This window comes from Rhynchophorus ferrugineus, unplaced genomic scaffold (genome assembly GCF_030347505.1).
Source record: "Rhynchophorus ferrugineus isolate W39M unplaced genomic scaffold, kcgeb_rfMv2 rfM1, whole genome shotgun sequence".
NCBI classification, from domain to species: Eukaryota; Metazoa; Arthropoda; class Insecta; order Coleoptera; family Curculionidae; genus Rhynchophorus; species Rhynchophorus ferrugineus.
In genome coordinates this window covers 63,597,476-63,610,212 of record NW_027472580.1, presented here as the reverse complement: position 1 = coordinate 63,610,212, position 12,737 = coordinate 63,597,476, and the positions used below count along the sequence as shown (strand labels likewise).

The following is a 12,737-nucleotide window of genomic DNA, read 5'->3' as shown; positions in this document are numbered from 1 at the left end:
GTGGAGACGCAAAGAATATATTTGTTATTTGTTTAATGTTAATGTTTTCTTTATAGTTTGTTGTTTTATAGGTTTGAATATGAGTTATAAAATGAGAAAGGGTTTTAAACACAAAAACTATTAATTTACTTGAAAATGCTATTTCATTTAAAAGAAAGAAGGGGCTATAACGGTGATACAAAGCGACACTGAGGGTAAAAACAGGTAAAACTTATTTCGACAGATGGCCTCTCACATCACAGTGCAGTCCGTAGCCAGTACATTACTAGTAGTATAACATAAATATCTTTTTAATACAGTTTAGTATCGTAGTTCGACGTGATATCAATAACACTCTTAACTACGTGATCATATGCTATAAGAACGTAAATGGGGCTGCGCTTGAATGTTGTGGGGATTTTATATTTTTAGGTACTAGTATATGTCTCAACCTAAGAATAAAAGCTACTCCTAGGTGGTGGATCCTAATCCAAAGTAAAAAAGTAACACTTTTTCGGCTATAGAACTATAATACTAATTTCTGCAGTTTTAGATTATATTCAGGTCTACAGTTATGACAAACTTCGGCAAAAGGCTGTTTGTCTGAGGGTTCATTTAAAAATATAGTATTTTTTTATTAATCTCCTAGAACATCAACAATATGCTCGTGGGCAATACGTATTATTATATAATTTCAGTTATAACTATCCTGACATGTAGAAGATCACTTCACTTTATATGGGTTCCATGGGTATATCGCGCTGAATCAGTTTGTTGGACACGTAATATGGGGCATCAACGATGACCTCTGGAGGATATCTATGTTAGATTTGCTAGTAGTACCCCACAGTTCAATACCATAGGTCCAAATGGGCCTAAGTATTGACTTATACAGCAAAACCTTGTTATCTAATGACAATTTAAATTTACGCCCTATCAGCCGGTACATTCGCTTTAGTTTAACCCAACTGTTGATGTTTTTTCCATGTCAAACGTCGATCGAAATGCATTCCCAGATATTTAACGTTGTCTGCTTGCGGAAGTTTATGATTATTCAATTTTACTGATGGACAAAGTTCTTCTACAAAGGGTGAATGTCACATAAGAAGTCACATTAGTGCATTTGAGGGGTTTCATTTATTGGCAGTTGATCATTATTTCAAATAGCGGGTGATTAAATTGATAAATCGACAGAAACGTGTTGTCGATTAGCCATTATGTATTGAAATTAACCGTACAGATCACTTATTAGTTATTAAATGTATAATTTAATTTTTTTTACGCGCGTCATATTTGATTCGCTAGATTTACCGTTCCGAAAATAAGAAAAAAATTCCTAGAAGGTAGAGCCTTGCTTATAAAAAATAAATTTTAAATTTCATATTCAATAGTTCACGTTTCAATAAATCACGTTCTCACCCTACAATATATAGCATTATGATAGGAAATTCTTCTCCTATTGATTAATAGCAATACTATTAATCCTTGAATAATAATTCTTAAAATACTGTACTTTGTATTTTAAATATACGACTTAAAATGTTCTTACTTTCTTATTTTAAATACATTCGAGATATTATATTATAATTTGAATGTTAATTAAAACATCGGCGTAACAATCACATAGTATAACACCTATCTCTTAGAATAGATGGTTATTGTTAGGTGCTTGCATGTATTGTGATATTTTTTTTTTAAGAAAAGTATTTATTTAGGAACATTAGTACCATTTTTTTAAAACATTTTCCTAACAAGCCAACATGGCTAAGCTACGCTGCATAAATCTGAACAAGTAGTAATCAGAAGTCGATCTACCGTAACCTACCTGAGTAAGTAGAACCTCCCATTTGAGCTGCAATACTTGACAATTTTTGCAGCTTTGTACAGTTCACATGCAGTTTGTTCAATTTTCATTGGTACAAATTTTAAGTAGCAGTTCCATTCGGTTTTAGTAGCTTATAAAATACATTACACTTTGCTCATCCTACGATATGTACAACAGGTCTTTATGATTACGAATATTCTGCTTAGATGATGATATGGGTAGCTCTCATTGACTAACCCATGACTTTTAGCGTTTGGGATTATCATAATACTTCTAATTTTCACCGCCAATTACAATATGCTATAAAAACTTTTAATTTTTGATCTGAACAGCAATAAAACAGCGACGTTGAAATTAGTCGGTATAAAATTTTTCAGAAATGGCAATTCTTGTTGTAGCCATTTTCTCTCCTTTTGAATATTTTCCATTGCATGTAAACATCTGTAAATAGTTGATTCATCAACTACTCGATTGTCGGAAAGGTCCTTGATACTTTGAACTGTATTTTCTTCCAATATGTCTCGCAGTTCAGTGCCTTCGAATCTTTTGGTCGTCCAGGTCGTTCTTTATAGTTAATATCACAAATCACCCTTAAATCGCTAAAACCAAAACAGAGAACACTGCGTACTCTTTATTTGTGATTATAACTTGCTTTTAAAAGCTTTTAAGTTAAAAGTGTAAAATCCGACAATCCCAGTTATGCCAGTAACAAGCCAGGCTGGGTAAGATCGGACATTTTCTGGAATGGTTTATAAGTTAGTTACTGGTTGGTAGGCTTAATGCCGAAAAGCATGATTTGGAGCCCACGTTAAGCAGTAGGTCCAATCTAGATAAACCCTGGTTAGTAACAAGGAAACCTTAAAATATGATTTAGGAAAAACAATTGGGATATGATGGAGCATCACCATAAGTTACTAAAAATGTTTTATGTTCTTCTGCAGAAAATGTCTTAGTAACAAAAGTGACGAATAACGAAAATGTAATTTTGAGTGATCCATGATTATCGTCTGTAAGCACTGAATAACTCAGGAGTACTAAATCAACAAATGTCGTTTTATGTAGGAGAAAGGCCAAAATTTAAAAATTAATTCGGTTGTTTAACAGTTTTTTTACATTTATAATTTGCATTTTCATCATAATAAAGATCATCGATGATGAAAGGACATGCAAGAATCTAATACAAGATTGTGAACATCGCACAACCAAATAGCCATTACCAGTGTTCTATATCGATATATACCAAAAAACAAAAAGAGAACAAAACTAGGTATATGAAATTAGAAATTTAGAAAACAATATTATTGATACTAGGCTTGTTCATGAAGCTGCTGATTATAAAATGAATATTATAGTGATAAAATTTTATTATTAAGTATAATTTCTCTTAACTCAAATACACTAGTGACTTTCCGAAAGACCTACAACATGATTATTAGCAGCTATTAATTTTTTAATTAATGAAAATTGATTTCAACGAAATAATTTTCTGAGATTTGAGAACGTTGAAAATTAATTTGTGCTTCCTATTGAGTGGTTTTATTTTGTATATATTGTGTGTGACAATAATATTTTTTGTATCCACTTGGTCCAGAACGATACGATAATAATATTTTTATTTTAGTTATTGTTTTAACACATTGCAGGTAATTTACGAACAAAATTCTTCTTGCATACTAAAAAACTGGTACTAATATTTCCGGGTTACATTTCTAAGTTAAATTAAACCTAATTATGAAATGTTCTTATGAAATATGACAAACTAAATTTAAAGTTAGATATCAGAGTAACAGAAGGAATATTAAAATTAAACTTTACTAATAATTTATATCACCTATAATGTTATGCCCGGACAAATAAACTAAAAAATCGCAAACTTGGGGATTACTATGACAATAGAATTTTCTATTTCGATAGGTAGATAATTTGTTTTTCAATAGAAAGCTTGAAATAATTCCAGAAAAGACATTCAAAACTCTTAAAATTTAATTATTATTATTTAATAAGAAAATTTATTTTATGAAATGTTTTAAAAAGTTTTAGTTATAAAAGGTTTATAGGAGATGAACATTTTACTAAAAAATTAGTCTGAGTTTCACGAGAAATATTAGATCAATTTGTGAAATTAACATAATTTATTCTATTTATATTATATATTTCAAATATTCTTAGAATCTTAGATTACTATTTCTGACATGTTCATGAAACCCACTTCAAAAAATTCCGCAAAATGTACAATTTTTAATAAAACATATCAATTCTCATTTCGTCTCTGTTTACATATACAATAAATAGAACCTATCTGAGCCATAACATTAGTTGGTCCCAGCTCATATCAGAACCGCTTTTTTAAGCTTTTACTAATCCAAATGAACACATATAAAACTTATTTTTATATTATATTACAATAATAAGAAATAGCTTTATATATTAGTTTAATCGTTTTTAGTCAGTTTTTATAGATAAGGTTGCATTTTAAGATGATCAGAAATCATCCAGTCTTAGTCAACCAGTTAATTGTACTACTGAAATAATAATTCCGTATACACTTTTACCTATAAACACAATAACCTCCCAGCATATCTGTATATCTAATCAATCTTATAAGTTGTGAACCGTGTAGGGTTTAATAATAAACGCTTTTGATATACTTATAAAATTTTATTTTACGGAAAGAAGTGAAGACCTACAGAACCAATGCCACAAGTAGCAATACCGATTTAATTATGTTAATAATATTATAATAAAACTACCCTCCTGAAGACACGACCAAAGGGATTGTACTTGTCTCGTCTGATAGCTTACTATTGTGTGTTAAATTATTTGTCCATAGACAGTATGTTCGTCCGGTAGTTTGCTGATCTTCTGAATTTTATTGTTTTTACCCAATTCTCCACTGTATAGCCTATATGGAATGGTTTCTCACGTTTTGGTGACTCCAACAGTCTACGATAGGAATGCAGAAAAAATATCGATATACCGATATTTTCTGAAAAAAATATCGATATTTTTGGCTGATATATCGATATTTTTTAGGCGTTATTTTTTCAGAATAAATTAAGTATGAAGTAAGTTTTCATACAATATACAATTGCATATTGAGTCTGGATAAATAATTTTTGATTATTTATGTGTTACAACATATTTTTATTCAAACGATTTAACAAAAGAACATATATTAAAGAACAAACTATTTAAATAAGAAAAAGAAACAATTAAGTAAATAATAATATTACTCCAAAATTAGATTGATTTATTTTTCTTGCTGATGCTTTTTGTTAAATTAGTATTCTTTTTTGATTCAGATACAAGTTTATTCCAAGAATATTCTGACATCTTATCAAGTTGTTTTTTAGCCTAAAAAAGAAAAAAATTGCAGTAAAATTATCTTAACAGAATATATATATATATATATGACGCGGTGAGAAATATGGTGGTACAGGTGAGCGAAATTAATGCTAAATAAGTGGATTATATAACAGCCTTCAGAAAAATTCCTGTCTTAATCAGATAATTTCTAGTACTATAAAACATATCCGGTAAATAAAATGCATCATTTCCAATTTAAAAAATGGGATAAACAAGTTATACGTTTTTCAGTTCAATGTATTAAAAGCTTGAAAAATAAAATGGAGGAGGTGCTGGGATTCGAAGGTATCTTGCATTTTGATTTACAATTTTAATAATTTTCGTAATATATGAACATTAACTAAACAAAAAAGAATAAAATATATTTTAATTGAATAATTACTGTTAAATTTTTTAAATGCTCTGATTGAGTTGAAGAATCAGTGGAGGGAATTCCTTCAAATTTTACTTTCTTAGTAGGAGTTGTGGGACCTTTTGGGCTCTTAATATTTTTAAGAATTCCAGGAGACCTTCGACCACTACTATGATTTACCTGATTATTTTCTGATTCAATTATTTCCTCAATATTTTCCTGAAAATTACCATTATAACTTTTATATTTAAATATTATAATAATTACAGTTAATGTCAGCTTTGTTGACAAATCATTTTCTGCTTTTTTTTCTATTAGCCTCTTGCTTAACTCCTCTTGTTTTTGCAATTTGTCTCTCAATGTTTTCAATGAGGCTTTCTGAACTTCTAGTTTTATTTCATCCCATTTTATATCAGATTCACAGTCTGATAGGAAAGTAAATAATTAAAATTTTATACACCGTCATATATACTCAAAACAAATAAAACTATTGAAATATACCTTTAATATCCTTTTTAATTTTCTCAATCTTCCCTATACTATTCTGTAATCTATTTTGCATGAGTTCGATAGATGCTTCCTGATAACTCTGTTGATTTATTAGCATTCTCGCCTTTTCGTCATAGTCGCTTATAGTATTAGTTTTCTCTTCAGTAAATTTTTTAATATTAAGTCCAATATCATCTTTGGTGTTATTAAGTGTTTTTCCAATTTCTTCTATTTTCTGTTTTAACTCTTTTACATAGGCCGTATACTCTATTAGCTTTTCATTTAAAGCATCTATTTTAAATTGTTCTTTGGAATAAGCGCATTGTATTTTAATGTAAGTCACTTTTTTTTCACAAACTGCCGTTATTAAATCTTCTTTTTCATTTTGTAGATCTTTGTAATTATGAGCCTTGTCTGTTAAAATCTATATAGTTAAATTTTGTTAGGAATACAAAATAATGGTATCTGAAACACTAATCTACCTCTTTATTTACAATTATCTGATTTTCTATATCATCCATATCTTTATTAGTTTTTATTAGTGTTTCACGGGAATGCTGAAGTTCTTCTAAATACTTTTCTTCAACTTCCTTAATTTGTAATTGTTTTTTGGTCTGCTTTTCACTTAACTCAAGCAATTTTTGCTGCTTCTCAGTTATATTCAATTTCATAATTTCAATTGTTTGTTTCCAGGTATTGTTTTTGTTGATTTGTTCATTAAGTTCAGCTTGAAGCTTATCTTTTCTTTTGATAGCTTGATTTAGTCTACAATTAAGTTATATTGATCAGTCATTGAAAGTAGATCAAAATTCAATATTTAAATCAAATCAATACATTTTGTTGTTTGTTTTCTTACCTAGCAGTTTCTTTATTTAAAATCTCATTTTGCATTGCATTTTGAATTTTATTTTTTTCATAAATATTATTTTTTATGAGGGTGTTATTTTCTTGTAACTTATCAATTTCTTCAAGCTTTTGAATTTGTTCTGCATTTATTTTTAATTGTTTAGCTTTACCTGATTGATTTGCCATTAATTGATCTTTTATACATTTAGCTTGAGTTTTAAGTTTTTCATGTTGCTAAAATTGAAAAAATATGTTAATGCAAACGAAAAATTGTTATTAAGTTTAACTTACTTCGAGTAATAAACTATCATGACTACAATATGATGTTTGTGATAACTGTTCAATTTCTTCTTTCAATTTCTTAATAATTTGTTTCTGTTTCAACCGATTTTTTATTTCATTTAATTTGTGATCAAAGCAGACATTCTTTTTTTCGCTATTAGAAGTTGTATTCTTCAGTTTTTCTAATTCTTGACTGATTAGGGTAATAATTTTTCCAGTTTTTTCCAAACTACCCTGTAATAGCAAATGTTTTCATTTAAAAATGTGGATCGTTGCGTCATTTTGTCAACTGCGGTTATGTTTTTTTGAAACTTTTTATGATCTAACGTAAATTATTAAAACTAAATTAAATAAAAAATATAGTATTTAATATAATGAATAATTAGGCGTTAAAAGCCTACCGGCTGAGAGTGGTCAACTTAGTAGTAACCATCTTAGAAGACACCCCGTTCTGTCTTACCCAATTTGGTGACTGGTGCGACCTTTTTCCTTGTCGGATTTTACACACCTGCCTATTAACAATCACACACATAAATTTACAACCCCGCCCCCAGCAGGGCTTGAATCCGCGACCATCGCAGCAATACCGTCTTATCGCCTTAACTATTACGGCTACGAAACGGCCGTCACCAATATTGGTCAATAATAAAATTTAATATTATATATAGTAATATGTCAGTCAATATAACTGTGTAACTATTTAAAAGCGGGCGCTGTTCTTGACAAAATAATTCTTGAAGTAAAATTATGAGTAGACAATAATTGTGGACTTACCAGAATTTTAGCTTCAGATCCATTAAATTGATATATCTGTATGACCAGTTTTTCAATTTTCTTAATATATTCTTGAGTACATTTTGTTACGTTATTAATTTTACGGTTAACTTCTTGACATTGCCAATTTAGATCTTTGGATTCTAATTCGTCTGTTGCCTAAATTTATTTATTTTTAAAATAAACGCGTTAATTAAGTATTGATATACTCACATTTGCTGAAATATGATTTTCTTTCAAAGTCTTTGTTATGATGAAATTAAATTCTTTGAGATAAGGCTTTGATTCATTTTCAACATTGCTGTTATCCATGGTTTCAATTGAATCTATGTAACTGGTATAATTTGAAATAAAATAATAATATAACAAAATAAATTTTCATTAATATTTATAAAATGTAGAACTTAAAATATTAAAGATATTAAAAATATTTTATAAGGAATCTTACTTACCCCTTGACGTTTATAATACCTTACAACCGTTAATAACAACTACATTAATACAACAGAGAGCCTTCTTGATTAGTCATATCTGACATATGTAATTTATTAAAATGATTTTTTCACTGACTTATACGGAAATAACGTAATAATTCAAAATAATATTTTTTTATTATTATTCATGATATAAGCTATACTTTTAAATCAATATAAATAATTATATCAGCATTATATATTTTTTTATAAAATGTTAAATAGTAAATTGAAAATTAGATATTACTGCCATCTTCCGCATTGAAATGGGAATATCATAATGGAACCTGTGATGGATGTGTCAAAATAATTTTAATATGTCTAAGAGTTCGTAAATAAGTATTAAATAAGAATTAATTAATTAACCAATTTTAAGATTGGTAAAATGATGACGTCGTTGTTGATATTTTGTTTCATAAAACTGAAAGTATTGAGCATATGGAAGTGATCCGCTTGAGTACTATCAATAGCAAAATAAACGATGGAGATTGATAACACACATACTAATCAAACAGTGGCAGCTAGTTAATTGACGATGCATTTTATGAAGTGGTATATTATTGTATATTGCGAAGCTCTATATGGATTTGCTAAATCGTGCGTGTGGGATATTTATGTTGATATTCAGATCCGTAAATTTTAGCTAGAAACAATTTGGGATCAAGTGATAATCGATATTAATATAATTTATTATAATGTTTTTCGTATATAAGATTGGTTCTAATCTGTTTTATTAAATCTAAATAAATTTAATGTAATAGAATATCTAATCTACATAAATTGTTGTTGTATTGTTGTATTTTGAAGAAGTGTAGAAGAATGCAATATACCACTTGTATATATATTTATCCAACTGTAGGGATCTATATTTGATATATAGTTTTAGATTACGTATATAATAAATAATTTCTGTTAATTTTTGATGGACGTAAAATATTTTTTTTTAATCAAAATGTCTTCTGGTGCAGGGCTTTTAAAAATATTTTTAACGTCGTTAATTTTAAATTATACTGTAGTCATTCGCTTATAATCCCGACATATATTTAATTTTTTTCCTAACCATCCAGTATTATTTGCTTCCTTTGGATTTTAAACTTCAAATTTTGAGATCACTTTATTGTAGGAAAACTTATATTTAGTCATTTAGTATACATGGATAATTTTTGGATTAAAGCTTTAAGCAGATTGATGAGGGTTAAAGTTTTTTTGCATCTTATTGAAAATTTGAACGACATTAAACGGCTTGTTATAGTTTCAACTAGTTTTGTTTTTGATTTATCTTTTTCCCCATTTCGGTAGTTGCCGGTTTTTAAATTCGGAATCTTCTTGATATTCAGTCTTTAACACGCATAGTTCTAGTGACTATAGTTGTACGACAACATACTATCAGATGCAAATAATCTAAGGTACTAATAATTTTCATATAAGTTGGTAGAATAATTCCGTTTATTTTTAGCAAAACTTTGGCAATCATATCGAGTAATTCTAGTGATTCGTTACCTTATTCAAGTAGAACCTTTCTTATTTATAATGTGGCAATGTCTATTAATACTTCATTTATATTATTTGGGATGGTTTTTGGAATTCGGTTTTCGGCTGTGCCTCTGCTAGACTTATACTAACATCCATTTCTATGCTATTGTCTTGGTTGATAGGTTTGTTGTTTATGAGAATTGTTCTATATTGGTCAGCTATTCATTGTTCAGTAACTTGTAAATGGGCAAATATTAGATAGAACTAATGTCTCATTCATTTCATGTGCTTTGGTACCTGCTGTTCTTTGTTGACATTCATATGCAGTAACATCAGTTGATGAGATTTTGGCTTCTTTGCATATTTTCTTTCTTTGTACGACTGAAACTGTTTGAGTGACAAGTTCTTCTCAACACCCTGCTACCGACATTTCGAATGCAGTTACCACCGACGTCAGTTTCTGAAGTTTAATTTTTTATTTATTGCCGTAGGTCTATACTTATTTCCCATATTATGATTAAAGTTAGACAACACAGTAAATAGAGACCTACGGAGAAAGGGATTTGCAGCAATGGTGAAGGCATATATCAGGTTATGTGTAAGAAATATATGAAAATGATGGAAGGAGAGCGGCATGCTGACGTTGCTGGTAGTACTATTACTGTGGCAGTAATATATTTCTAATTTTCAGGTTTTACTCTTGTCAGTCTTGCAGATTAAAATTTGTTAGACATCTATGCAAATAAGCAAATATATTTTAATATTTTTATATATGCAAAATATTTTTTCGTAATTCCAACGCTTGGTCGAGTTGTCGTGTAAGAGAATACCTTTGCGTCTGTTACTATTTTTGTCACTTTTCATCGCCTATCACAGTTCTTCTTTTTGCCTGGGAAGCAATGAAACGACAATATTGAAATGTTTTAAAATTTATTAATTTCAAACAATTCATGTGGTAGCTATACCCTTATGCATATTTACAAATGCATGTAAGCGTTTGGAAAGGGTTGGTTCATAAACTTTTTGAGAGGATTTTCATCCATTTGGTCTTGCAATTCGTTGTCTTCGAACTTTTGAGTCCTCCAGACCGTTCTTTTTTATTGACATCAAAATCATTGTTTTTAAATAATTCATACTAAAACTAACAACAGTCAAAAAGTGCTTGATGGGCTTTAGCATGAATATCGAAAAAGATGAACAATTGTTGAGTCAACCCGTACGAACTAAGGGCCCAGTGTTATCAGCAGGTTTTTGTCGATATACCCATCGAAATTGGTAAAACATTTTTAACTTGTTCTTGTAACATAACCAAAAAATAGATTTGGAAATTATTACATAATTACAATATAAGAATTTTGAATTAGTGTATAATGGCGCAAAAACAAGCACTGAAGGTAATCGATCGAATACTAAGATATTTACCCAGCAGCAGGCGTGAGGATTCCACTGCCTAGAGATTATCGGCAAACCCTACCAGTCATATCCATATTAGTAAATGCCTGCTTGATGACTTGGAATAGGAGCTATGTGAAAACTCTCAAGTTAGTAACAAATATGTGAATGGCGTTATAATATGAAAAATCGACAGTTTGTTGCGCGTGTTTTTCAATTGCATTATTAGACTGATAATGGAAAAATTCATCTTGACGCTTCTGCTGGCCTCATTTCGTTTCCAGGCAATTTTTTGTCAATTCACAACGTAAAATTTGTGTGCTCTTTACAAATTACCATGCTTGGTTGAGCAAACGAGTTATATTAATAGCGAAAAATGAGGATGTAGATGATTGGATTGTAACAATTTAGAGTCCAATTGATGCCTTAATGCATTCCTTTAAGTCAATCGAATTCACTACTTTACTACTTCACTACCACACTAACTTATTTCTTAAATTCATTGCATTTGCCAGGAATTTCGCCATTCAATTTGCAGCTCAAAGGTGGATCGGTGATAATCATGCTACGCAATCTGAATTAATCGAAATGGAACAAAACTTGCTGTTAAAATATTAAACAACATAAATGAAGCAACTGTAATAATGCGAAAGTCGATGATGTGCTGCTTTCTAAGAGTACCATTAATTCCAACTCACTTTTCATTTGAATTTAAGCGTGTTTAATTTCTGGCCTGCATTGCATTCGCTATGACAGTCAATAAATCGAGAGTATTTGGGATAAATCTTGAATTGCCCTGTTTTTCGCATGGGCACGTTGTACATTGTGGTTGTACGCTTCGTACTAGAAGGTCGACAAGGCATCGATACTATTTGTTTTCTCTTTGGAAGGAAAAACATAATGTACGTTATAAAGCACTTCAATAAGTTATGGTCGAAATTATTTAATGGTCATTTTATATCATTTCTAAAACAAAAAGCTTCGTAAATAGAGAAGATTTCCCACACCCAGTACATCCGTGCGAAGCCAGGGCGAGCAGCTAATTGTCATATATTTTAGTTATCGTCCTTTTTAAAAATATTTTCAATGATGTTGTGGTTTTATTAATAATGTCTGTATTTAGCAAAGTTGAGGTCGTAAGTTTGAATTCTGATGAACCTTTTTATCGTTTTCTATATTTTATCTATTTTTTTTATTTAGTTTATCTTGGGAAATATTTTTTTACAACTTATTCTTACCATTTTAATGTTTTTCAATTTTACATTTTTTTAATAAACTTTGTTAGTTATTTTCCAATGTTCGTTGCTTTAGTTAATTTAAATACTACCTTTTTTAGGATCAAATTTAGGTTGTCATAGTCATGAATCATGACGAAACTGAGAACCAACTTTAGCGAATGAGCGTGATAATAAATAGCTATAATATATCGAAGAACCAGCAGAACAATTTGCAGTAAAAACTCAGGATATATCTTTAACTTTTAACT

General features: G+C 29.5%; 1 protein-coding gene across 4 annotated transcripts; it reads right to left on the bottom strand.

The window, feature by feature from the left end:
• Window positions 1–4,917: 4,917 nt before the first annotated feature.
• Window positions 4,918–8,477, bottom strand: LOC143199283 (uncharacterized). Of its 4 annotated transcripts, XM_076409035.1 has the most exons (10): window positions 8,366–8,438; window positions 8,127–8,239; window positions 7,914–8,072; window positions 7,149–7,373; window positions 6,868–7,091; window positions 6,494–6,776; window positions 6,024–6,435; window positions 5,790–5,947; window positions 5,703–5,741; window positions 4,918–5,158 (listed from the first exon to the last, which is right to left on the bottom strand). In XM_076409035.1, the coding sequence occupies exons 2-10, from the start codon at window positions 8,223–8,225 to the stop codon at window positions 5,045–5,047; spliced, it is 1,713 nt and encodes a 570-aa protein (XP_076265150.1). In that variant the 5' UTR covers window positions 8,226–8,239; window positions 8,366–8,438; the 3' UTR covers window positions 4,918–5,044. The 4 variants fall into 4 exon arrangements, with proteins under 4 accessions (XP_076265150.1, XP_076265148.1, XP_076265149.1 ...); XM_076409033.1 differs by having other exon boundaries at window positions 5,703–5,947; window positions 8,127–8,247; window positions 8,366–8,477; XM_076409034.1 differs by having other exon boundaries at window positions 5,703–5,947.
• Between the last annotated feature and the right edge of the window lie 4,260 nt (window positions 8,478–12,737).